Source organism: Hemitrygon akajei, chromosome 2, assembly GCF_048418815.1.
Source record: "Hemitrygon akajei chromosome 2, sHemAka1.3, whole genome shotgun sequence".
Taxonomy (NCBI): Eukaryota; Metazoa; Chordata; class Chondrichthyes; order Myliobatiformes; family Dasyatidae; genus Hemitrygon; species Hemitrygon akajei.
Window position 1 is genome coordinate 2,913,339 of NC_133125.1, and position 26,300 is coordinate 2,939,638.

General features: G+C 42.1%; 1 protein-coding gene across 1 annotated transcript in view; it reads right to left on the reverse strand.

Annotated features, from left to right (window-relative positions):
- The window catches only part of slf1 (SMC5-SMC6 complex localization factor 1), a 151,666-nt gene that overhangs the window by 57,862 nt on the left and 67,504 nt on the right, over window positions 1-26,300 (reverse strand). The window contains exons 6-9 of the mRNA XM_073066417.1: window positions 25,742-25,966; window positions 25,537-25,608; window positions 18,215-18,373; window positions 6,508-6,674 (exon numbers count right to left, since the gene is read on the reverse strand). Coding sequence (XP_072922518.1) covers window positions 6,508-6,674; window positions 18,215-18,373; window positions 25,537-25,608; window positions 25,742-25,966 — 623 coding nt within the window. The remainder of the gene's footprint in view (window positions 1-6,507; window positions 6,675-18,214; window positions 18,374-25,536; window positions 25,609-25,741; window positions 25,967-26,300) is intronic.

Sequence of the window (26,300 nt, forward strand, 5' to 3'; positions counted from 1 at the left end):
GCTGGGCTGTAGGTACAGAGCAGATGTCAAGGGTTAAGATTTTTATTTAAAAACGCAGAGAGCGGTGAGTGCATGGAATGGGCTGCCAGCAATGGTGGTGGAGATGGATATGATAGAGTCTTTTAAGAGACTTTTGGATAGGTAAATGAAGCTTAAAAAAAGAGGGCCTTGGGCAAGCCTAGTAATTTCTAAGGTAGGGACATGTTTAGCACAACTTTGTGGGGCGAAGGGCCTGTATTGCGCTGTAGGTTTTCTATGTTTCACTTCCGGCCGTTTCTGGCATGTCCAAGCCTGACTGATTAAAACTGTGGTAAGCAAAACAGTTCAGAATTGTTCAGAACCGCCCCCCTCTTTTCCTTATGTTCCAAGTCTATACGGGTATCCATCCCCCTCTTTTCGTTCGCTACATCACCGACTGCACTGGTGCTGCTTCCTGCAAGCATGCTGAGCTCGTTGACTTCATTAACTTTGCCTCCAACTTTCACCCTGCCCTCAAATTTACCTGGTCCATTTCCGACACCTCCCTCCCCTTTCTTAATCTTTCTGTCTCTATCTCTGGGGACAGCTCATCTACTGATATTTACTAGTAGCCTACTGACTCTCACAGCTACCTGGACTATTCCTCTCCCCACCCTGTCTCTTGCAAACATGCTATCCCCTTCTCACAATTCCTCCGCCTCCGCCACAAGGTGAAGAGCCGGAAGTGGTGGTGCATGTCGGCATAAATGACATCGGGAAGAAGAGGAAGGACATTCTGCAGTGGGACTTCAGAGAACTCGGAAGAAGGCTGAAAAGCAGGACTTCCAGGGTGGTTATCTCTGGTTTGCTTCCAGTTCCTCGTGCTGGAGAGGGCAGGAACAGGGAGATAATGGATCTGAATGTGTGGCTGAGGAACTGGTGCAGGAAGCAAGGATTTACATTCTTGGACCACTGGGATCAATTTTGGGGTAGGGATGAATTGTACAAAAGGGATGGGTTGCACCTTAATAGGCGGGGGACCAGCATTCTGGCAGACAGGTTTGCCACTGCAACATGGATGTGTTTAAACTAAGTAGTGGGGGGGAGGGGATGAACTGGAAATATAAGGATGGAGTTGAAGGGAAAGTGAAAATAAAAAAAGTTAAAAAGGACAACAGAATCAATGGAGTAGAAAGCTCAAGAAAAGATCATACAGTATGGCCAAGTGAAATAGGAATTGATGTGAAAGGAGAGGGGAGTAACGAATTAAAAGTATTATATATGAATGGGTGAAGTATAAGGAATAAAGTAGATAAGCTTGAGGCTCAGTTGGAAATTGGCAAGTACGATGTTGTGGGAATAACAGAGACATGGCTTCAAGCGGACAGGGCCTGGGAAATGAATATTCAAGGATATACATCTTATCGAAAGGACAGACTGACTGGCAGAGGGGGTGGGGTGGCTCTGTTGGTGAGGAATGATATTCAGTCCCTTGCGAGGGGGGACATAGAAACAGGGGATGTAGAGTCAGTATGGATAGAACTGAGAAATTCTAAGGGTAGAATGACCCTAATGGGAGTTATCTACAGTCCCCCAAACAGCAGTCTGGCTGTAGGGTGTGAGTTGAATGAAGAGTTAAAATTGGCATGTCGCAAAGGTAATGATACAGTTGTCATGGGGGATTTCAACATGCAGGTAGACTGGGAGAATCAGCATGGTACTGGACCCCAAGAAAGGGAGTTTGTGGAGTGCCTCCGAGATGGATTCTTAGAACAGCTTGTACTGGAGCCTACCAGGGAGAAGGCAATTCTAGATTTAGTGTTGTTCAATGAACCGGATTTGATCAGGGACCTCGAGGTAAAGGAACCATTAGGAGGTAGTGACCATAATATGATATGTTTTAACCTACAATTTGAGAAGGAGAAGGGAAAATCGGATGTGTCAGTATTACAGTTGAACAAAGGGAACTATGGAGCTATGAGGGAGAAGCTGGCCAAAGTGCAATGGAACAATACCCTAGCAGGGAAGACAGTGGAACAACAATGGCAGGTATTTCTGGGAATAATGCAGAAGGTGCAGGTTCGGTTCATTCCAAAGAGGAAGAAAGATCCTAAGGGGAGTAAGGGGTGGACGTGGCTGACGAGGGAAGTAAAGGGCAGTATAAAAATAAAAGAGAAGAAGTATAACATAGCAAAGATGAGCTGGAAACCGAGAGGACTGGGAAGCTTTTAAAGAGCAACAGATGATAACAAAAAAGGCAATATGCCAAGGAAAAATGAGGTACGAAGATAAACTAGCCAAGAATATAAAGGAGGATAGTAAAAGCTTCTTTAGGTCTGTGAATAGCAAAAAAATAGTTAAGACCAAAACTAGGCCATTGAAGACAGAAACGGGTGAATTTATTATGGGGAACAAGGAAATGGCAGATAAGCTGAACAGGTACTTTGGATCTGTCTTCATTAGGGAAGACACAAACAATCTCCCAGATGTAATAGTGGCCAAAGGAACTAGGGTAAAGGATGAACTGAAGGAAATTTACATTAGGCAAGAAACGGTGTTGGATAGACTGTTGAGACTGAAGGCTGATAAGTCCTCGGGACCTGATGGTCTGCATCCCAGGGTACTTAAAGAGGCGGCTCTAGAAATTGTGGACGCATTGGTAATCATTTTCCAATGTTCTATAGATTCAGGTACAGTTCCTGCTGACTGGAGGGTGGCTAATGTTGTCCCACTTTTCAAGAAAGGAGGGAGAGAGAAAACAGGGAATTATAGACTGGTTAGCCAGACGTCAGTGGTGGGAAAGATGCTGGAGTCAATTATAAAAGAGGAAATTACGACACATTTGGATAGCAGTAGAAGGATCAGTCCGAGTCAGCATGGATTTATGAAGGGAAAATCATGCTTGACTAATCTTCTGGAGGTTTTTGAGGATGTAACTATGAAAATGGACAAGGGAGAGCCAGTGGATGTAGTGTACCTGGACTTCCAGAAAGCTTTTGATAAAGTCCCACATAGGAGATTAGTGGGCAAAATTAGGGCACATGGTATTGGGGGCAGAGTACTGACATGGATTGAAAATTGGCTGGCTGACAGGAAACAAAGAGTAGCCATTAACAGGTTCCTTTCGGAATGGCAGGCTGTGACCAGTGGGGTACTGCAAAGTTCAGTGCTGGGACCGCAGCTGTTTACAATATACATTAATGATTTAGATGAAAGGATTAAAAGTAACATTAGCAAATTTGCCGATGACACAAAGCTGGGTGGCAGTGTGAAATGTCAGGAGGATGTTATGAGAATGCAGGGTGACTTGGACAGGTTGGGTGAGTGGGCAAATGTATGGCAGATGCAGTTTAATGTGGATAACTGTGAGGTTATCCACTTTGGTGGCAAGAACAGGAAGGCAGATTACTATCTAAATGGAGTCAAGTTAGGAAAAGGGGAAGTACAATGAGATCTAGGTGTTTTTGTACATCAGTCAATGAAAGCAAGCATGCAGGTACAGCAGGCAGTGAAGAAAGCTAATGGCATGCTGGCCTTTATAACAAGAGGAATTGAGTATAGGAGTAAAGAGGTCCTTCTGCAGCTGTACAGGGCCCTGGTGAGACCCCACCTGGTGTATTGTGTGCAGTTTTGGTCTCCAAATTTGAGGAAGGACATTCTTGCTATTGAGGGAGTGCAGCGTAGGTTCACAAGGTTAATTCCCGGAATGGCGGGACTGTCATATGTTGAAAGATTGGAGCGACTGGGCTTGTATACACTGGAATTTAGAAGGATGAGAGGAGATCTGATTGAAACATATAAGATTAAGGGATCGGACACGCTGGAGGCAGGAAGCATGTTCCTGCTGATAGGCGAGTCCAGAACTAGAGGCCACAGTTTAAGAATAAGGGGTAGGCCATTTAGAACAGAGATGTAGAAAAACTTTTTCACCCAGAGAGTGGTGGATATGTGGAATGCTCTGCCCCAGAAGGCAGTGGAGGCCAAGTCTCTGGACGCATTCAAGAGAGAGTTAGATAGAGCTCTTATAGATAGCGAGGTCAAGGGATATGGGGAGAAGGCAGGAACAGGGTACTGATTGTGTATGATCAGCCATGATCACAGTGAATGGCAGTGCTGGCTAGAAGGGCCGAATGACCTACTCCTGCACCTACTGTCTATTGTCTATCTGCTCTCAGGATGAGGCTTTCCATTCCAGGACGAAGGAGATGTCTTCCTTTTTTAAACAAAGGGGCTTCCCTTCTTCCACCATCAACTCTGCTCTCAAACGCATGTCTCCCATTTCCCGCACTTCTGCCCTCACCCCATCCGCCCGCCATCCCACTCGGGATAGGGTTCCCCTTGTCCTCACCTACCATCTCACCAGCCTCCAGGTCCAATGTATAATTCTCCGTAACTTACGCCACCTCCACCGGGTTCCCACTACCAAGCACATCTTTCCCTCCCCCCTCTTTCTGTTTTCTGCAGGGATCGCTCCCTACGCGACTCCCTTGTCCACTCGTACCCCTCATCCCTTCCCACCGATCTCCCTCCTGGCACTTACCCTTGTAAGCGGAACAAGTGCTACACCTGCCCTTACACTTCCTCCGTCACCACCATTCAGGGCCCCAGACAGTCCTTCCAGGTGAGGCGACACTTCACCTGTGAGTCGGCTGGTGTGTTATACTGCGCCTGGTGCTCCCGGTGTGGCCTTTTATATATTGGTGAGAACCGACGCAGACTGGGAGACCGTTTCGCTGAACGCCTACGCTCGGTCCGCCAGAGAAAGCAGGATCTCCCAGTGGCCACACATTTTAATTCCATTTCCCATTCCCATTCTGATATGTCTATCCATGGCCTCCTCTACTGTCAAAATGAATCCAAACTCAGATTGGAGAAACAGTACCTGATATTCCATCTGGGTAGCCTCCAACCTGATGGCATGAACATTGACTTCTCTAACTTCCGTTAATGCCCCTCCTCCCCTTCTTACCCCATCCCTGACATATTTAGTTGTTTGCCTGTTCTCCATCTCCCTCTGGTGTCCCCCACCCTTTCTTTCTCCCGAGGCCTCCCGTCCCATGATCCTTTCCCTTCTCCAGCTCAGTATCACTTTCACCAATCACCTTTCCAGCTCTTAGCTTCATCCCACCCCCTCCAGTCTTCTCCTATCATTTCGTATTTCCCCCTCCCCCCACTACTTTCAAACCTCTTACTATCTTTCCTTTCAGTTAGTCCTGACGAAGGGTCTCGGTCCGAAACGACAGTGCTTCTCCTTATAGATGCTGCCTGGCCTGCTGTGTTCCACCAGCATTTTGTGCTTGTTGTTTGAATTTCCAGCATCTGCAGATTTCCTCGTGTTTGCTCAGAATTGTCTTACTAGTCATTTCTCACCAACTATCAGTGACAAAAATCCCTGCTTTTTTAAACTGAACACTCACAACTGCTCTATTTTAAAACTGTTCATACTAAGTAGAATGCAGTGTCAAAGTGCTACACAAGTACACATAACTGACACTAGTTAGACACTGTTCGGCAATAGGCTCCTGTCCCAATTAAGCAATATAAGTGTCCCAAATAAATGACGGGAATCCTGGCTATTTTCTCGATTAGATTTTGTTCTTTAAGAGTTGTCCCAAATAAGTGGCTGGTCTAATGAACCAGACTCTGCTGCATTTCAAAAAGTAATTCTCTCCCCTATTCAGAATGTTTAAATGCAAGGAATGAATGTAAAATTTTATTTTCGACTGCCAGTACGAGGAAGAATGCAATTTGTTTTGTTTAGCCAACTTCTGTCCTGTATGAATATTAGTAAGTCCTTTTAGTTTCAAAATGAGCCAAAAATTTTACAGTAACATTTATCACTTTGATAATTCCATAGGACAGTTAACTGCGAGTATGTCAGCAGTTGTACTAAGGTATGCCATTAGTAGCAGTTGGTGCAGCTTCCAGCAATTTTTGTTCAAGCTCTCAATTCAAGCAAAGGCACGTCACAAGATAAAATTCCACTCAGTCAGTGCTTATTATAGACAATAGACAATAGGTGCAGAAGTAGACCATTCGGCCCTTTGAGCCTGCACTGCCATTTTGAGATCATGGCTGATCATCTACTATCAATACCCGGTTCCTGCCTTGTCCCCATATCCCTTGATTCCCCTATCCATAAGATACCTATCTAGCTCCTTCTTGAAAGCATCCAGAGAATTGGCCTCCACTGCCTTCCGAGGCAGTGCATTCCAGACCCCCACAACTCTCTGGGAGAAGAAGTTTTTCCTTAACTCTGTCCTAAGTGACCTACCCCTTATTCTCAAACCATGCCCTCTGGTACTGGACTCTCCCAGCACCTGGAACATATTTCCTGCCTCTATCTTGTCCAACCCCTTAATAATCTTATATGTTGCAATCAGATCCCCTCTCAATCTCCTTAATTCCAGCGTGTACAAGCCCAGTCTCTCTAACCTCTCTGCATAAGACTTTTATTAAAAGTCTAAGTTTTAATCTCATGCAAGTGGTGATAATTCAATCCAAATCAGTTGTAAATACAGAGGAATTTAACATTTACAATTTTCTTACCTTGCTAATGAATCAAAAAGAAATGAACTTCCTTTCTTACAAATGGAACACTGTAGAATCTCCATATAGTAACTCACTATGGAAGAATGTTGCCAGGGTGGATGATTAAGAATTAGACTTTGCATAATGCTGATGAACCCATGCAAGTAACTCAGGCCTACATTACCCTGCAGTGAAAACAGATTAGCGTTAGTGAATTCAACAAAATGTACCACTGAAGTACAACTTGTCTTTCTCAATCTCAGGTCTTAGTAAGAAACGTTAAAGGAAATAATAAAAAAAATACACACTGATACATAGTTAAATTACATTCTGTTGAATGAAAAGTATTTGAATAAAAATTTACTTGAACCACATACACCAATATTTTCTTAGTTCCAACAGTCAAAACAAAAGGGCACTTTGTTAAAGGTATTTACACGGATGACAAGCAAGGGGGTAGATTATTGCCAAGGACTTAGAAATGGAATTCAGAGCCACTGGCCTAGACTGCTGAAGAATACAGTCAATGAATAGAAGGTTTAAAATATGCCAGCACACATAGTCCCAGTGGCTTCAATCTTTCCAATAACTTAAATGTTATTTTAAATGTAGTCACTGCGTTTTTAGTATTTGAATTGCCTGTATGCTGTTTTGCACCGAATGGAGTAGCACTGTAATTTTGTTGTCCTCATCAGTGACAATAAACAAGGAACATCCTAGATATTCCAATTGATTGCAAGAGGTTACAGCATACACATGGCCAGGAAAAGATGTGAAAAAAGGATAAGAATTAATCAAAAAAAATGGTATTGGTGGACCAGAAGGCAAGGCAAGTCAATGAGTACAGTAAAAATACTCAATCAGAATGTGGCAAACATTAAGATACAGACTACTGGATTAAAAATTGAAGAGGACTATATACAGTCATTAAAGAATTGAAATAAACAAGGGAAAATAAAAAAAAACTAAGCAATTATTAGTGCAAGGATAGGAATTTAATCACATCATATTCGTCTTCTTTGATGATAGGAATCAGGAAATGGTTTTGAATCATCTCCAAGTCAAACAACTCCAATAGACAAAAGCTGCTCACAGGAAATGCTGGAGGAACTCAACAGACCAGGCAGCATCCATGGAAAAGAGTACAGTCAACATTTTGGGCCGAGACCCTGCAGTATGACTGGAGAGAAAAAAGATGAGCAATAGAGTTAAAAGGTTGGGGGGAGGAGGGGAGGGAGAAACACAAGTTAATACATGAAACTGGTAGGGGGAGGGGTGAAGTAAAGAACTGGAAAGTTAATTGGTGAAAGAGATACAAGGGCTGGAGAAGGGGAAATCTTAATAGGAGAGGACAGAAAGCCATGTAAGAAAGAAAAGAGGGGAGGAGCACCAGAGGGAGGTGATGGACAGGAAGGGAGATGAGGTGAGAAAGACAAAAGGGGATGGGGACTGATGAAGGAGAGGGGTGGGGAAGTTCGAGATATCGATGTTCATGCCATCAGGTTGGAAGCTAACCAGACAGAATACAAGATGTGGTTCCTCCAAACTGAGTGTTCCCCCTAGTTCAGCCCCTGCCTACCTATATCCATGACACTTCACACACTGGATCTTTTCAATGATTTCAAGTTCTATAGCCTCCATTATCTTATTTTCACTATGGATATCCAGTTCCTATACCTCTCTATCCCCCACCAGGAAGGCTTTAAAGCTCTCCATTTCTTTCTGGACACCAGTCCCAGCCAGTTCCCCTCCACCAACACTCTCCTTTGTCTCGTGGAACTTGTCCTCACTCTTAACCATCGACTCCTCCCACTTTCTTCAAACAAAAGCTGAAGCCATGGGAACTTGCATGGGTCCCAGCTATGATTGTCTTTTTGCCGGCTACATGAAACAGAATCAGAATAAGGTTATTATCAAGGGTATGTGACGTGAAATTTGTGAACTTAGTAGCAGCAGTTCAATGCAATACATAATATAGAAGAAAAAATTAAAATAATATTAATAATAACTCTTACTTAGTATAATTTATACAGTATACAGTCGGCCCTCCTTATCCACGGGAGATTGGTTCCGAGACCCCCCCCGCAGATACCAAAAAAACGTGGATGCTCAAGTCCCTTATTTAACCTGTCTCAGTGCCGTTGTCTTCAGGACCCAGCGGAACCCCGGACTATTTAACATGCTCAGTATGGTGGACATTAGGACCTGGCGGTGCAGCTCTGAATCCACAGTGTTTCTGTTCACCAAAATAATCACGATCACGATTGAAAATAAGGTGGAAGTAATAAAGCGATCGGAAAGAGGTGAAACGTCATCGGTCATTGGAAAAGTGTTAGGCTAAAGTCGGTCAACGATCGGAACCATTTTAATGGAGCATATGAAAGGCCCTGCCCAGATGAAAGCTACAATTATTACTAAGCAACGCAGTGGTTTAATTATTGAAACATGTATGTTTCTTAGGTGTTTTATATGCATAGAAAGGTAAAATATGTACTATATACTAAGAAAAACGTTTGACTGACGCTAAATAATACCAGATGTACCTGTTCCGACTTCAAATCTGACTTAAAGGCAGACTCAGGAATGGAACTCATTCATAACCCAGGGACTGCCTGTACTTTTAAGTCATTTCTAGATTAATTATAATACCTAATACAATGTAAATGCTATGTAAATAGTTGTTATACTGTATTGTTTAGGGAATAATGACAAAAAAAAAGTCTATACATGCTCAAACAACGAGTGCTGGAGATTTCTAACATCTGCAGATTTTTCTTGTTAGAGACTAAAAACTGTTATTCGTATTTGACTTCATCCTTTAACATAAAAGTGTAACAGGAATATTTGCGAGCAATGGGAGGATAATAAATAAAAGCTTGACAGATTGTTCACCAGATTATCAATATAATCTCCCACCCAGAAACAGTAACCTGAGGAAATCTGCAGATGCCGGAAATTCAAGCAACACACATAAAATGCTGGTGGAACACAGCAGGCTAGGCAGCATCTATAGGAAGAAGCACTGTTGATGTTTCCTGCCGTGACCCTTCGTCAGGACTAACTGAAAGAAGAGATAGTAAGAGAATTGAGAGTGGAAAGGGAAGGGGGAGATCAAAAATGATAGAAGACCGGAGGGGGTGGGGTGAAGCTAAGAGCTGGTAAGTTGATTGGCAAAAGGGAAACACGGCTGGAGAAGGGAGAGGATCATGGGACGGGAGACCTAGAGAAAGAAAGGTGGAGGGGAACACCAGAGGGAGATGGAGAGCAGGCAAGGAGTGATTCTGAGAGGGACAGAGAGAAAAAAAAAGAGAAAGAAAAGGGGGGGAAGAAGGGAGAATAATAAATAGATATAGATAGATAGATAAATAAATAAATAAAGAATGGGATAAGAAGGGGAGGTGGGCATTAACGGAAGTTAGAGAAATCAATGTTCATGCCATCAGGTTGGAGGCTACCTACACGGAATATCAGATGTTGTTCCTCCAACCTGAGTGTGCTTCATCTTGACAGTAGAGGAGGCCATGGATAGACATATCAGAATGGGAATGGGACATGGAATTAAAACGTGTGGCCACTGGGAGATCATGCTTTCTCTGGCAGACAGAGCGTAGGTGCTCAGCGAAACGGTCTCCCAGTCTGCATTGGGTCTCACCAATATATAAAAGGCCGCACGGGAGCACTGGAGCAGTATATCACACCATCCGACTCACAGGTGAAGTGTCGTCTCACCTGGAAGGACTGTCTGGGACCCTGAATGGTGGTGAGGGAGGAAGTGTAAGGGCAGGTGTAGCACTTGTTCCGCTTACAAGGATAAGTGCCGGGAGGGAGATCAGTGGGTGGGAAGGAATGGGGGGGGGGAACAAATGGACAAGGGAGTCACGTAGGGAGCGATCCCTGCGGAAAGCAGAAAGGGTGGGGAGGGAAAGATGTGCTTGGTGGTGGGATCCTGTTGGAGGTGGCGGAAGTTACGGAGAATTATATGTTGGACCCGGAGGCTGGTGGGGTGGTAGGTGAGGACAAGGGGAACCCTATCCCGAGTGGGGTGGCGGATGGATGGGGTGAGAGCAGATGTGCGTGAAACGGGAGAGATGCATTTGAGAGCAGAGTTGATGGTGGAGGAAGGGAAGCCCTTTTCTTTGAAAAAGGGGGACATCTCCTTCGTCCTAGAATGAAAAGCCTGATCCTGAGAGCAGATGCAGTGGAGACGGAGGAATTGCAAGAAGGGGATGGCATTTTTGCAAGAGACAGGATGGGAAGAGGAATAGTCCAGGTAGCTGTGAGAGTCCGTAGGCTAATAGTAGATATCAGTAGATGAGCCATCCCCAGAGATAGAGACAGAAAGATCAAGAAAGGGGAGGGAGGTGTCGGAAATGGACCAGGTAAATTTGAGGGCAGGGTGAAAGTTGGAGGCAAAGTTAATGAAGTCAAAGAGCTCAGCATGCGTGCAGAAAGCAGCACCAATGCAGCTGTTGATGAAGCAAAGGAAAAGTGGGGGACAGATACCCGTATAGGCTTGGAACATTGATACACTATCAATTACTCCAAAAGACTGGAAGTAGACAGGTCTATCCATGGCCTCCTCTACTGTCAAGATGAAGCCACACTCTGGTTGGTGGAACAACACCTTATGTTCTGTCTAGGTAGCCTCCAACCTGATGGCATGAACATTGATTTCTCTAACTTCCATTAATGCCCCCTCTCCTTCTTACCCCATCACTTATTTTTTTTTCTTTTTATTTATTTATTCTCCTTTTTTCTTCTTTTCTCTCTGTCCCTCTCACAATCACTCCTTGCCTGCTCTCCATCTCCCTCTGATGCTCCCCTCCCCCTTTCTTTCTCCCTAGGCCTCCCGTCCCATGATCCTTTCCCTTCTCCAGCTGTGTATCCCTTTTGCCAATCAACTTTCCAGCTCTTAGCTTAATCCCTCCACCTCCTGTCTTCTCCTATCATTTCGGATTTCCTCCTCCCCTTCCCACTCTCAAATCTCTTACCATCTCTTCTTTCAGTTAGTCCTGACGAAGGGTCTCGGCCTGAAACATTGACTGTACTTCTGCGTTCCACCAGCATTTTGTGTGCGTTCCCAAAAACAGTATTACACAAAGTCCCAGACACATGTCAATAACTAACACAAAATGCTTTTCCTTTAGTAGAAAAAAAAAGTTGCTCTGTATCTTAAAGGATTTTCATCCCCCTCCTGCAGCTGAAGCCTCATCTCATCTACAGCACGTACCTGGGAAGCTTCCTATCCAACAACACCCAGCTGATGAGAAAGCTCAATGAGAAGATTGGGAACTTCTGAATAAAATTACCAAGCTTTGCCCCAACTTATTGAAGTATCTTTTCTTAGATACACTGAAACTTCAGTTTTAACTCTTGATGTCCCACTCTGTCAAATACTCTGACAGTTAGCTAAAATCATTACTTTCATTCAATTATGTGGAATTTCCATTACTACTATCAAAAAGACCTGGTACATCAAGACTATACTAGGAGTTGAAGACAATCAGCACCAGTTCAACTGCATTCCGCTGTGGAAACCATAGAAAGGGATCAGAGGAGATTTAGAACATAGAATAGTACAGCACAGTACAGGCCCTTTGGCCCACAGTGTCGTGCCGACCCTTAAACCCTGCCTCCCATATAACCCCCCACCTTAAATTCCTCCATATACCTGTCTAGTAGTCTCTTAAATTTCACTAGTGTATCTGCCTCCACCACTTACTCAGGCAGTGCTTTCCACGCACCAACCACTCTCCGAGTAAAAAATCTTCCTCTAATATCCCCCTTGAATTTCCCACCCCTTACCTTAAAGCCATGTCCTCTTGTATAGAGCAGTGGTGCCCTGGGAAGAGGCACTGGCTGTCCACTCTATCTATTCCTCTTAATATCGGGTATACCTCTATCATTTCTCCTCTCATCTACTCTAAGTAAATCCATTGCCTCAGTGTTTATAAAGCCAGCATTTAAACAAGGTTAAAGCAATTCCAACCACGTTCAGTCAGAACTGCTGAGTGAATGATACATCTCAGGTACTGCTATTGCAATTCAATTATATGATACCAAGAACTGCATACACCAAAAGTTATGGTATCAGACAATATCCTGGCTGTAAGCAAAGAAGTCTTGTGCTTTAAAAATTATCCAGCTCCAAGCCATTACAAAAGTAGATCTGCCTAACACTGTCCAGATATCTACTGACCACAAAATACAAGATAAATTTAATTTCACTAAGCATCACAAAATTGTCAAAGTGATAGAAGATGTCATTGGTTGCATTCTTATATTACATTCTTGCTCCAGAAGCACAGATGACAGGTGGAGTCTGACCTCAACATTAAGGCAGCAATTGACACAGCGAGATATCAAGAGATAGAGTAAAATTGAAGATTAAGGGCATCCGGGGGTGGGGTGGAAATACTTCAATAATGCAGGCAACATAACAAATACACAAATGGCTGTTGGAAGTTTTCAATATCCATGTTCTCATCATAAAGTTGGAAATGGGATTATTAGCTATTGATTGCAGATCACATTGTGGCAAATGAAACAGCTCATACCTGCATGAAGCAAAAGCTAGGAACATCTAGGTAAGGCAGGTAAGTAGCAAATAACATTCAATGTTATTTGCAGCATCTATAGAAAAAAGTTCAACCAACATTTCAAGCTGAGACCCTTCAGCAGGACTGGAGAAAAAAAGGTGAATAGATTTAAAAGGTGGTGGAGGGGAGAGAGAAATACAAGGTGATAGGTGAAACCAGGAGGGGAAGGGATGAAGTAGAGCTGGGTAATTGTTTGGTGAAAGAGATACAGGGCTGAAGAAAAGGGAGTCCAAAAGGAGTGAACAGAAGGCCATGGAAGAAAGAAAAGGTGGGAGGAGCACCAGAGTGAGGCGATGAGCAAGAAAGGAGATAAGCTGAGAGAAGGAAAAGGGGATGGGAAATGGTGAAGGGGGAGGAGTCCATTACTGGAAGTTCAAGAAATCGATATTCGTGCCATGATGTTGGAGGCTACCCAGACAGAATATAAGGTGCTGTTCCTCCAACCTGAGTATGGCCTCATCCTGACATATTGGAATGGGAACGAGAAATGGAATTAAAGTGGGTTGCCACTGAGAGATTCTGCTTCTTCTGGTGGATGGAGTGCAGGTGCTCAATGAAACGGTCTCCCAATCTACATCAGGTCTCACTGATATAGCTTATCTAAATGATGTCTATAATAAACCCACAGACTCTCACAGCTATGTGGACTACCCCCAAGCACATTTTCCTCCCACCCCACCCCCCCCAACCCTACTTTCTGCTTTCTGCAGGGATCGATCCACACGTGCCTCCCTTGTCCATTCATCTAGCCTCACTGATCTCCCTCTTGGCACTTATCCTTGCAAGTGGAACAAGTGCTACAGCTGCCCTACACCTCTTCCCTCACTACCATTCAGGGGCCCAAACAATCCTTCCTATGAATCTGTTGGTGTCAAATACTATGTCCAGTGATACTGGTGTGGCCTCCTGTATATTGGTGATGGCATGATCATTGATTTTTCGAACTTCCAATAATAGCCCCCCCCCCCCCCCCACCTTTTACCATTCCCCAATCCCTTTTCCCTCTCTCACCTTATCTCCTTGCCTGCCCATCGCCACCCTCTGGTGCTCCTCCCCTCTCCTTTTCTTTCTTCCATGGCCTTCTGTTTTCTCCTATTGAACTCCCCCTTTTCCAACCCTGTACCTCTTTCACCAATCAACTTCCCAGCTCTTGACTTCATCACTCCCTCTCCCAGTTTCAACTATCACCTTGTGTTTCTCTCCCCTCACCCACCTTTTAAATCTACTCATCTTTTTATCTCCAGTCCTGCCGAAGGGTCTCAGCCCAAAACATTGACTGTACTTTTTTCCCATAGATGTTGCTTGGCCTGTTGAGTTCCTCCAGCATTTTGTGTAAATTACTTGCCCAGATTACCTAACAATAGCTTACAGATTCACAACCTCTTCCAAAGAGGATTGAGAAACGGTTGCAGGGAAAATCTTCAAATTACTACTTCTATCCAATTCAGACACCTTCCCAACTTAGACCCAATAAAGGAGGAATAGCCGTATCTCTAAATCTAGAATACTCCTAACCAATAACCAATATCATTGGAGTACCTCCACAAAAACTGCAGGACTGAATAAATGTGGCTCACCATCACTTTTAAAAGGACCTTAGTGCAATAAACGGGCAGCATGGTAGCTTCGCTGTTAATGTAACGCTATACAGATCAGGCACTCCAGAGATCAGAGTTCAATTCCGGCAACATTCTGTGGAAAGCATGGGTTTTCTCCAGGTGCTGCGGTTTCCTCCCACAGTCCAAAGATGTACCAATTAGTAGGTTAATTAGTCATTGTAAATTGTCGTGATTAGCTTAGAGTTAAATTGAGGTTGAGGGGTTGATGGAGTGCTGTGGCTCGAAGGGTCCAAAGGGCCTACTTCTCACTGTATTGTTAAATTAAATTAATTAAATGTTGGTCTTGCTGGCATGCCTACATGCAAGGTGGTAAAAATTCCAACATTAAAACAAAAAAAACACCCAAAACTTTAAAGTCGTCTAAATGCAACAAAATAATTTATACTTGCATAGCAAGTAAGCATGACAATAGAAAATCTCCTGCTGGACTCCTCCTCATAGAGGCCAAAAGCAACACTGGGTTGCCTCTAGAATCTTAGTAAGTGCAGAAGATTGAGACGGCTATTTTTCAACAGTTTCAAACATTTGAACAGTTGTGTTGATAAAAAGTTGCCACTTCAGAGCAGCATTATTTTTGCTTTTGAGCAGATGATCAGGGTCCATAAGACCATAAGGTATAGCAGCAGAATTAGGTCACTTAACCCCAATCACCTGCCTTTTCTGTTTCCATTTATGCACTGACCAACCTAGAATCTATCAACCTCTGCCTTAAATATACATAAAAACATGGTCTCCACTGCTGCTTGCGGCAAAGAATTCCACACACTCACCACCCTCTGGCTGAAGAAATTCCTCATCTCCATTCTAAAAGGACACTACTCTATCCTGTGGCTGTGTTGTTGCTTTACCTTTTCCCAAGAACACTGAGAAGGTCTCCAAAATCAATGAATCATTGTTGGAAACATAATAGTTGTTCCTTTGAAAATGGAGGATGATGGATTATCAGAGTTTAACTGTAGCCATTACTTCTGTGATTTTGGTTGGAGGACAGTGTACAGTAAACCAACAGATCTCCAGAATTTTTAAAAATATTTTATGATGACTACCTGATGACGAACATTACTTATGATGTCATCATTATTTCCTGATTTTGAGGAGCAGAAAATGTACAATTGGAGCTGGCAAGTGGAAACAATAAAAGAATCAAGTGCAATAATAACATGCAATTTGCATCAAGTTGACAGGGATCTGAAATTTGTACCAATTTGTTAACAACTTTTGTTACAGGTGTCCCCCATTTTTCGAATGTTTGCTTTACGTCAACTCGCTGTTAGGGAAGACCTACATTAGTTACCTGTTTTTGCTAACAGAAGGTGTTTTCACTGTTACGAAAAAGGCAGCGCGCCAAACTCCTCCACCGGAACTGCATTCTAGCTGGCATTGCTTAAACACGTGCCTGTGAGCATCTGTGCTTTATGTCGATTTATTTTGTGCATCAGTTAGCAAGATGAGTTCTAAGGTATTGGAAAAGCCTAAAAGAGCGCACAAGGGTGTTACACAGCGTAAAACTAGACATAATTAAGCGTTTCGATCGTGGTGAACAAAGTAAGGATATAGTGAGTTTGGCTCAACAGTGTACTTTGTGTTTACTAATGAGTTTGGCTAAGGGTTTGTGGAAGTTGACGAAGATGATGTTGAAGAGGTTTTGGCATCCCATGACCAAGAACTGAGAGATGACGAGCTGATGAAGAGGAAAGTATAAAAATTGAAGCCAAACGCAGTAGCGAACGGCCCGAAAGTGAAGACTTCCAGGAACTGAATGGGAAGCAATTGCGTGAGATTTTCGATGCGATTGACAATGCTGCAATGATTGCAGAAAAGTATGACTTTAATTTTGAAAGGGTACATAGGTTTAAGGCATATTTGCAGGATGGTTTGAGTGCTTACAATGAAATGTATGATAGAAAAATGTGCAAGGCTAAGCAGTCAAGCATACTGTCGTTTTTCAAGCCTTCCACATCAGCCACAGCAGACGACGAAACTCAACCTTCGACATCGAGGCAGGCAGACATAGAAGAAGGTGGCCTGCCTGCTCTGATGGAAAGAGATGACAATGAGATGACACAGCAGTCTCCTCTACCTCCCACCACCCCAACCTCTGACGACTCAGCCTAACACACCATCATCAGTGTGCTCGCTCTCTTCTCAATTCCGGTAAGTGAAACTACACTGGACGCACGTTATTTCTACTTTACATAGGCTGTGTATCTTTGTGTTATTTGGTAGCTTCATAGCTTAAAGGTTACTGGAAAAAGTGTTTCTGCCAGGAACACTTGCACTGTGTGTTTCTGCCGGGAGCGCTTGCATCATGTGCTTTTGCCGCGAGTGCTGCCAAGAGCGCTTGCGTGAGATTTTCGCTGCGGTGGACAGTGCTGCAATAATTGCAGAAAAGTATTCCTACATTATATAGGCTGTGTATTTATCAGATCATTCCTGCTTTTACCAGATGTTACTGTTATTTTAGGTTTTATGTGTTACTTGGCATGATTTGGTAGGTTATTTTTTGGGTCTGGGAACACTCACAATTTTTTCCCCATATAAATAAATGGTAATTGCTTCTTCACCTTACCACATTCCGGCTTACGAACCATTTCATAGGAACACTCTACCTTCGAATAGCGGGGGAAACCTGTATTCTTTTCTTGTACAATTTCTTAAAGTGGATTTGTTGGCAAAGTATCCAGTCATTGAGGTTCTGCTTGAATGACGGTTTCACTTATAGTGCATTTGTTACAAATATGACAAAGTAAAGCAGCAAATTACAGGAAGATGACTCATTGTGATGTACATTAAGGATTGAAGGAAAAGAATGAAGTTAAAAAGTTGCATATTTTCCCTCTTGGAAGGAATAAAATTTCATATTTGTAAAATTAAATTCTGGGATGGGGTGTTTTGCAATATAAATGTGGTTATTAATTGATATACTGTAGATACCTCACTCATTTTTTCAGGTCTCATTATTTCTGTTTTAAGAGGGAGGAGGCATTTTTCCTGTTCAACATATAACCATATAACTACAGCACAGAAACAGGCCATCTCGGCCCTTCTAGTCCATGCCGAACGCTTACTCTCACCTAGTCCCACTGGCCCGCACTCAGCCCATAACCCTCCATTCCTTTCCTGTCCATATACCTATCTAATTTTACTTTAAATGACAATACCGAACCTGCCTCTACCACTTCTACAGGAAGCTCGTTCCACATCAGAAATGAGACAAAATCATTAGTGAACAATGCAGCAGACTAGTTTGTGAACTAGGTAAAGCACTTGCTGGAAGATGTATTTTAGATTAAAATGTGAGGAAGTAGCTGTTAATCTATTGCTGGGACGGCATAACCTTGGGCCCCATCCTTTTAATTTAAAGTAGACTGTAGGTAGCTTATGATTGCCACATCTTGGTAACACCCACATACCTATAATTAGGAAAACTGGTAATTAGTCTTTCCCACTGCCAATAAAAAATGGCAAGACTTGAAGTTAACTTCTAACATTGAATCTTTAACTCACATCCAGAATCAATTGCAAGAAGGATTGCATAAGAGGTGCTGGTGGAAAAAACTTGGATGACAAATGGAAGCCCATTTCCTTTAATGCTTCCATGTAGAACTGCCCCTCCAAAATACCTTCTATTCTATTAGAAGTACCTCCAGGAAACATTACTCGAATCTGGAAGAGAAAGTTAAGTTAAATGAACAACTTAGTTCAAGTATTTGACTTAAAACCAAAAGATAGAAATTGAAACATAGAAATTACAAGTAATGGATGACAGCTAGTACTCATAAATACTTGCCATATCATAAAACAAGATGGGGAAAGATAATGAAGACATTTATCTTACTGGGCTGGAAAATATATAATATTTAAAAGACAAACGGAAAGAGGAAAAATTCGTATAATGTGCAATGTAAAATGGTCTAGATAAATATATTTCTAGCCCACAGAGAAAGGAAAGAAACAGGAGTAAATTCAAATAATAAATTGGATTAGAGAGAGAACTTTTTGGGGGTACATTTGGGAAATAGCAATCATAATATTATTACACCCCATAATCAGGAGAGTACCAGTCCAAAACACATGGCAGCTAATCAAAATCAGGGTGAATATTTTTTGCAAGATGAGAAAGTATTTAATTCAGAAGAATTGAAATTAAAATACTGGTATCTTAAACAAGATGAAGATTGGAAAGCATTCAACACAAGATACAGCTGGAGTATAGAGTTGGTACATTATCAGATGATATCAACCAGTAAACAAAGTTTCATATGTTTTGTCAATTCAGGTAATTATTACAGAAAAAATCCAATTACCCACAACTATAAGTGTATAATCAGAATCAGGTTTATTATCACCGGCATGTGACCTGAAATTTGTTAACTTAGTGTATAAGAGGTTTCTGCCAAAATTCTTTCCTGTCCTTGTAGTATTTTAGAGATTAACATTTCAATTCTGAATGTAAATCATATTTAACAATAATCCATAATAGTAAAGTTCCCTGATGAGGTTGAACAAAAGCCTTCCTGCTCTAGTCCACACATCTCAGCACATTACAGTTGTTAAAGTTATTTTGAGTGCAGATTACAGAGACTGAATGTAACACCCTGGTAAAGGTTTAACTGCCTAAGTAATGGTCTTTCTGTAGAAAGAGTGTTTGTGTTACGGTTAGAGATAATGTGTGCTTTGGGATGTGAGCCATCCAATCAGGAGAGCAGGTTTTTTTTGTGTGCTTGACACTGGTGTGAGTTGGGGTCTTTGTTCGCTGGGAGATCAAGCGAGGAGATACTCGAGAGAACCTGTCGTAGGAATCGACCCAGTGGGGGAACCATGATTTGATGAAGCAAGCGGAGGTCTACTGAGGATCAGTGAATATGACTTTTGGAGGAATTGAGGTCCAACTTGTGCACATTTGACTGTTTAATTTTAAAGAGCCATTTTGGATTTTTTTCTTTCTTTTCTTTACTAATCTTTTAGTTAAATTTTATAAATATAATTCCCTTAATCGCATGCAGTCTGTTAGTTCTTGGCAACAAATTGTAACAGCAAGTCACACAGCATTCACACAAACCGGGGTTTGAGGTGGGAGAGTTGTCCCAACCTCACAGATTTGGCGGGACCAGAGTGTGTATTCCCTAGGTGTATGCAGCCCAAGGAAACCGGGGTGTCATGAATATTAACAAAGAGGATATATGAAGGCAACTGTCAAGTTTCTGATTAATGCTGAAGATGGTGTTTCAGTACAATGGAACACGCAAAGCTGGAGAATACAGGCAACATACATTATGGGAGGGGATAATGTTCACACAAAATGGTCCATTCCATGATTTTCTGCAACACAAAACTGTGTCATCAGCATACATGTGTGTTTAGATGCAAGATAAAAAGAAAAACAAATTATATTAATTTACTCCTCAACCTCCAAAAAAAACCACACTAATTCCATGATGGTGAATTTTATTCCATATCTCAGTAGAATGTTATTGCTTAATGATCATATTCACCTTCTCCTTGACAATTATAAATGTGAAAGTCCTCAGACTTTGACAGTAGGCAAAGCTCCAACCCCAGTTTGGACAGAAGTGAACAACTATTAAGATAATCTGGGTCAATGTCTATGGACTATAATGCCTGTGATCTGGTCAATAACAAAAGCTTAGTCTTATAACCCAATCCAGGTTAAATATCTGCAACACTGGAAGAGTACATTCCAGGAAGGACATTGAGGAAGGACATTCTTGCTATTGAGGGAGTGCAGCGTAGGTTCACAAGGTTAATTCCTGGAATGGCGGGACTGCCAACACAGATGCCTTGTGCAGGAAGGCACAGAGTCGACTGTACTTCCTAAGAAGGTTGGCGTCATTCAATGTCTGTAGTGAGATGCTGAAGATGTTCTACAGGTCAGTTGTGGAGAGCGCCCTCTTCTTTGTGGTGGCGTGTTGGGGAGGAAGCATTAAGAAGAGGGACGCCTCACGTCTTAATAAGCTGGTAAGGAAGGCGGGCTCTGTCGTGGGCAAAGTACTGGAGAGTTTAACATCGGTAGCTGAGCGAAGGGCGCTGAGTAGGCTACGGTCAATTATGGATAACTCTGAACATCCTCTACATAGCACCATCCAGAGACAGAGAAGCAGTTTCAGCGACAGGTTACTATCGATGCAATGCTCCTCAGACAGGATGAAGAGGTCAATACTCCCCAATGCCATTAGGCTTTACAATTCTACCGCCAGGACTTAAGAACTTTTTAAAAGCTATTATTAATGCTTTTTGAGATAGTGATTTAGATGCATATCATATTTTTTTACTGAGTTAAGTATTGTATGTAATTAGTTTTGCTACAACAAGTGTATGGGACCTTGGAAAAAAGTTGAATTTCCCCATGGGGATGAATAAAGTATCTATCTATCTATCTATCATATGTTGAAAGATTGGAGCAACTGGGCTTGTATACACTGGAATTTAGAAGGATGAGAGGGGATCTGATTGAAACATATAAGATTATTAAGGGATTGGACACGCTGGAGGCAGGAAGCATGTTCCCGCTGATGGGTGAGTCCAGAACTAGAGGCCACAGTTTAAGAATAAGGGGTAGGCCATTTAGAACAGAGATGCGGAAAAACTTTTTCACCCAGAGAGTGGTGGATATGTGGAATGCTCTGCCCAGAAGGCAGTGGAGGCCAAGTCTCTGGATGCACTCAAGAGAGAGTTAAATAGAGCTCTTATAGATAGCGGGGTCAAGGGATATGGGGAGAGGGCAGGAACGGGGTACTGATTGTGTATGATCAGCCATGATCACAGTGAATGGTGGTGCTGGCTAGAAGGGCCAAATGGCCTACTCCTGCATCTAGTGTCTATTGTCTATAGTACAGGCAACTCACATATTATGGAAGGGGAATCACATTCTCATAAAAATAGTCCATTCCACAATCTTCTGCAACACAAAACTTTCAAAGGGGCAATGTTATGATAGTCTTGGGAGATTTCAACATTAAAGTTGACTGGGAAAATCAGGTTGGTAATGGATCTCAAGACAGCAAGTTTGTTGAATGCCTGCGAGATGGCATTTTAGAGCAGTTTGTTGTTGAGCCAACTAGGGGCTCAGCTATACTGGATTGGATGTTATGTAATGAACCGGAGGTGATAGAAGGTAATAGAACGCTTAGCAGACAGTATCACAATATGATTAAGTTCAACTTCAAATTTGCTAGGGAGAAAGTAAAGTCTGATGTAGTAGTATTTCAATGGAGTAAATGAAATTACAATGGTATGAGAGAGGAGTTGGCCAAAGTAAATTGGAAGGAGATGCAGGCAGGGATGACAGCAGAACAGCAATGGTGGGAGTTTCGGAAAAAAAATGAGGAAGGTGTAGGACACATGCATTCCAAAATCAAAGAAATACTCCAATGGCAAAATAGTACAACCAAGACTGACAAGGGAAGCTAAAGCAAAAGCAAAAGCAAAAGCAAAAATAAAAAAGAGGGCATACAACAAAGTAGTGGAAAGACAGGTTTGGGAAACTTTAAAAAACCTACAGATAGCAACTAAAAGAGTCATTAGGAGGGAACAGATGAAATATTGAAGCAAGATAGAAAACAATATCATAGTGGATAGTAAAAGATCTTTCAAGTATGTAAAAAAAAAAAGAGATGATAGTGGATATAGGACCGCCAGATCATGAGGCCAGAAAAATAATAATGGGGACAAGGAGATGGCAGATAAACTAAACGAGTGAATTGCATCAGACTTCACTGTGGAGGACACTAGCAGTGTGCCAGATGTTGAAGGGTGTGAGGGAAGAGAAGTGCAGTTACTATTACAAGGGAGAAGGTGCTCAAAAATCTGAAAGAGCTAAGGGTACATAAGTCACCCGGGCCAGATGAACTGCACCCTAGGATTCTGAAAGAGATAGCTGTAGAGATAGAGGAGGCATTGGTAATGATCTTTCAGAACTCACTGGACTCTTGCATGTTGCATGGTGCCAGAAGGCTGGAAATTTGCAAATGTCACTTCACTCTTGAAGAAAGGAGGAAGGAAATTATAGACCAGTTAGCTTGATCTCAGTGGTTGGGAAGATTTCGGAGTCAATTGTTAAGAAGGATGAGGTTCTGGAGTACTTGGTGACACAGGACAAGATAGGTCAAAGTCAACATGGTTTCCTTAAGGGAAAATCTTGCCTGAGGAACCTGTTTGGAGCTCTTTGAAGAAATTACAAGTAGGATAGAGAAAGAGGATGCAGTGGATGTTGTATAATTGGACTTTCAGAAGGCCTTTAACAAGGTGCCACACATGTGGCCGCTTAAGAGCCCATGGTATTACAGGAAGTTACTGGCGCAGCTAGAGCATTGGCTGATTGGTAGGAGGCAGTGAGTGGGAGTAAAAAGGTGCTTTTCTGATTGGCTGCCAGTGATTAATAGTGTTCTGCAGCGGTTGGTGTTGGAACCGCTTTTTTTTATGCTGTATATCAATGATTTAGATGATGGAATAGATTTCTTTGTTGCCAAGTTTGCAGATGATACGAAGATTGGTGGAGGGGCAGGTAATATTGAGGAAACAGGTAGGCTGCAGAAGAACTTAGATAGATTAGGATATTGGTCAAGAAAGTAGCAAATGAATTATAATACTGGAAAATGTATGGTCATACACTTTAGTAGAAGAAATAAATGTGCAGACTGTTTTCTAAAAGGGTAGAAAAATCCAAAACTCTGAGATGCAAAGGATCTTGGAAGTCCTTGTGCAGAATAACCTGAAGGTTAACTTGCAGGTAGAGTAGGTGGTGCAATGTTAGCATTTATTTCAAAAGGTGTAGAATGCAAGAGCAGGGAGTGATGCTGAGCCTTTACAAGGCACTGATGAATTCTCATCTTGAGTATTGGAACACTGTTGGGCTCCTCATCCAAGAAGAGATGCATTGGAGAGTGTTCAGAGGATGTTCGCAAGAATGATTCCGAGAATGAAACTTTTTTAAGGTTGTAAGTCCTAGACATGGTACATGTGGAAAGGATGTTTCCCATGCTGGGGAAATCTAGGACAAGAGGGCACAGGTGCAGGATAGAGGGGTATCCACATAAAACAAAGATGCAGAGAAATTTCTTCAGCTAGAGTGTGGTGAATTTGTAGAATTTATTACCACAGGCAGCTGTGGAGGCCAAGCTATTGGGTGTATTTAAGGCAGAGCTTGATAGGTTCTTAATTGGACATGACATCAAAGATTACGGGGAGAAAGCCAGGAAGTCGGGCTGGGGTGGGGATACAGACCCAGAGTGATGGAGCACTCCTCATACATTAACCCTTTCATTCCCAGGATCGTTCTCGTGAACCTCCTCTGTACCCTCTCCAACGCCAGAACATCCTTTCTCACAAAGAGCCCTAAACTGCTCAGCACATTCTAAGTGCAGTCTGACCAGTGCCTTATAAAGCCTCAGCATTACATCCTTGCTCTCATATTCTGGTCTTCTCAAAATGAATGCTAACATGACATTTGCCTTCCTTACTACAGACTCAACCAGCAAAATAATCTTTAGGGAACCTTACACGAGGACACCGAAGTCCCTTGGTACTTTTGATTTTTAAATTTTAGAAAATAGTATACGCCTTTATTACTTCTACCAAAATGCATGAACATACACTTCCCTTTACTACAGTGCATCTGCCACTTCTTTCCTTACTCTCCTAACCTGTCTAAGTCCTTCTGCAGACCACCTCTCCTCTCAACTCTACCTGCTCTTCCACCTATTTATATATTGTCCGCAGGCTTGATTACAAAACCATCAATTACATCAACCAGATCATTGACATATAATGCAAAGAGAAGCGGTCCCAACACTGACTCACTAGTCACCAGCAACCCACAAGACCCCCTCTATTCCCACTCTTTGCCTTCTGCCAGTCAGCCAATTTCTTTTATCAATGCTAGTATCTTTCCTGTAATACCATGGGATACTGGTTTTGTTCACTTTTCTGCTAGTGAGTATAAACACAAGCTGACTTCCTCATAGCTCAAGAGTTCAACACATAATGTCATAAAGAATGTTTTTGGCACATTGGCCTTCATGGGATGTTATGCTGAAATTCTATAAGATGTCGGTGAGGTCTAATTTGGACAGTTTTGGTCAACTACCTAGAATAAAGATGTAAATAAAATTGAAGGAGTGTGAAGAAAATTTACTAGCATGATGCCAGGACTTGAGGACCAGAGTTATGGGGAAAGGTCGAATAGGTTAGGACTTAATTCCCTAGAACGGAGAAGATTTGTGGGGAGTGGGGGGGTGGTACTTGATAGAGAAATACAAAATCATGAGTGGTAAAAGCACGCAGGGTTTTTCCACTGAGGTTTGGTGAGACTACAACTAGAGGTCATGAGTTAAGGGTGAAAAGGGTGATAACTGTGTGAAGCGAGCTGCCACCTCTAGAGGCAGATGTGGGTTCAATTTCAACATAAGAGAAATTTGGACAGGTACAAGGATAGGAAGGGTATGGAGGGCTATGGTCCAGGTACAGGTCGATGGGACTTGGGAGGTTAATGGTTCAGCATGGACCAGGTGAACCCAAGGGCTTGTTTCTATGCTATAGTATTCTATGACTCTATGACATGTAGATTTTTCACTAATATGTTCAATCACTTTGAAATATTCTATAAAGAATTGTGGGCAAAGGAACAACAGAAGTTGTGTACAAAATATGCCAGGTATAATTTATGCCATGTGTGGCACTTTAAAGTTTTAGATACTAGATCACAGTAATCTGTCCTTAGTACTACCATTTAAAAATCAGCATATCATAACATTTTAGAGTCACAAGTGCTTACAAATTTCAGCATGTATAAACACTATATATCAACAAACCTGGTGTTTTCTTGCATTTGAAGTATGTAAACAGCAGGCTATATCTGATGGTACATATTTGCTTTGTATTGCCTGAAAAAAAAGCCAGAGGAAGAAAAAAAAGTCATGAAACTTAAAATCTACATATAGTGATGTACGTGTTTTTTTTGTTAACAACAGAATTTAATAGTTACTGCATAAGCTCTTTTCAAGATTTGCCACCTACCGCAGGTGAACTAAGGCACATCCGAAGTCTTAGCTCTAATGTGTCACTCTGATTATTTGAAGAAGAGACAACCTTTACATCCTTTCTTTCTTGGAAACTTGACTGCAAGGTCTGTGTATCATCAAAAGTTGAATTCAGGAAGGAACTGGATTTCATGTAATCACTATCCTCAATATTCATACACGAGAGCTCAAGGTCCGGGTTTGATATTTTGGAACAAAGAGGCTGCAAATCAAAATTTGAATTTAGTGATAATGCACCTCAAATTTCCAAGTTACTGCTTTCAGAGCATAATACAACGAGACTACAGATGCAGAGACAAATATCTACTTCTAACCAGATTTAATAATAAAGATCTGGGCCTAAAAGGATCTGATCCAGCTACATCCAACTGATGATATCAGGTGATGAGCAAACCAAATATGAGATAAGACTGGGTAAATATACAGTGGCATGCAAAAGTTTAGAAACCCCTGGACAAAATTTCTGTTACTGTGAATAGCAGAGCGAGTAAAAGATGACCTGATTTCTAAAAAGCATAAAGTTAAAGATGACACAT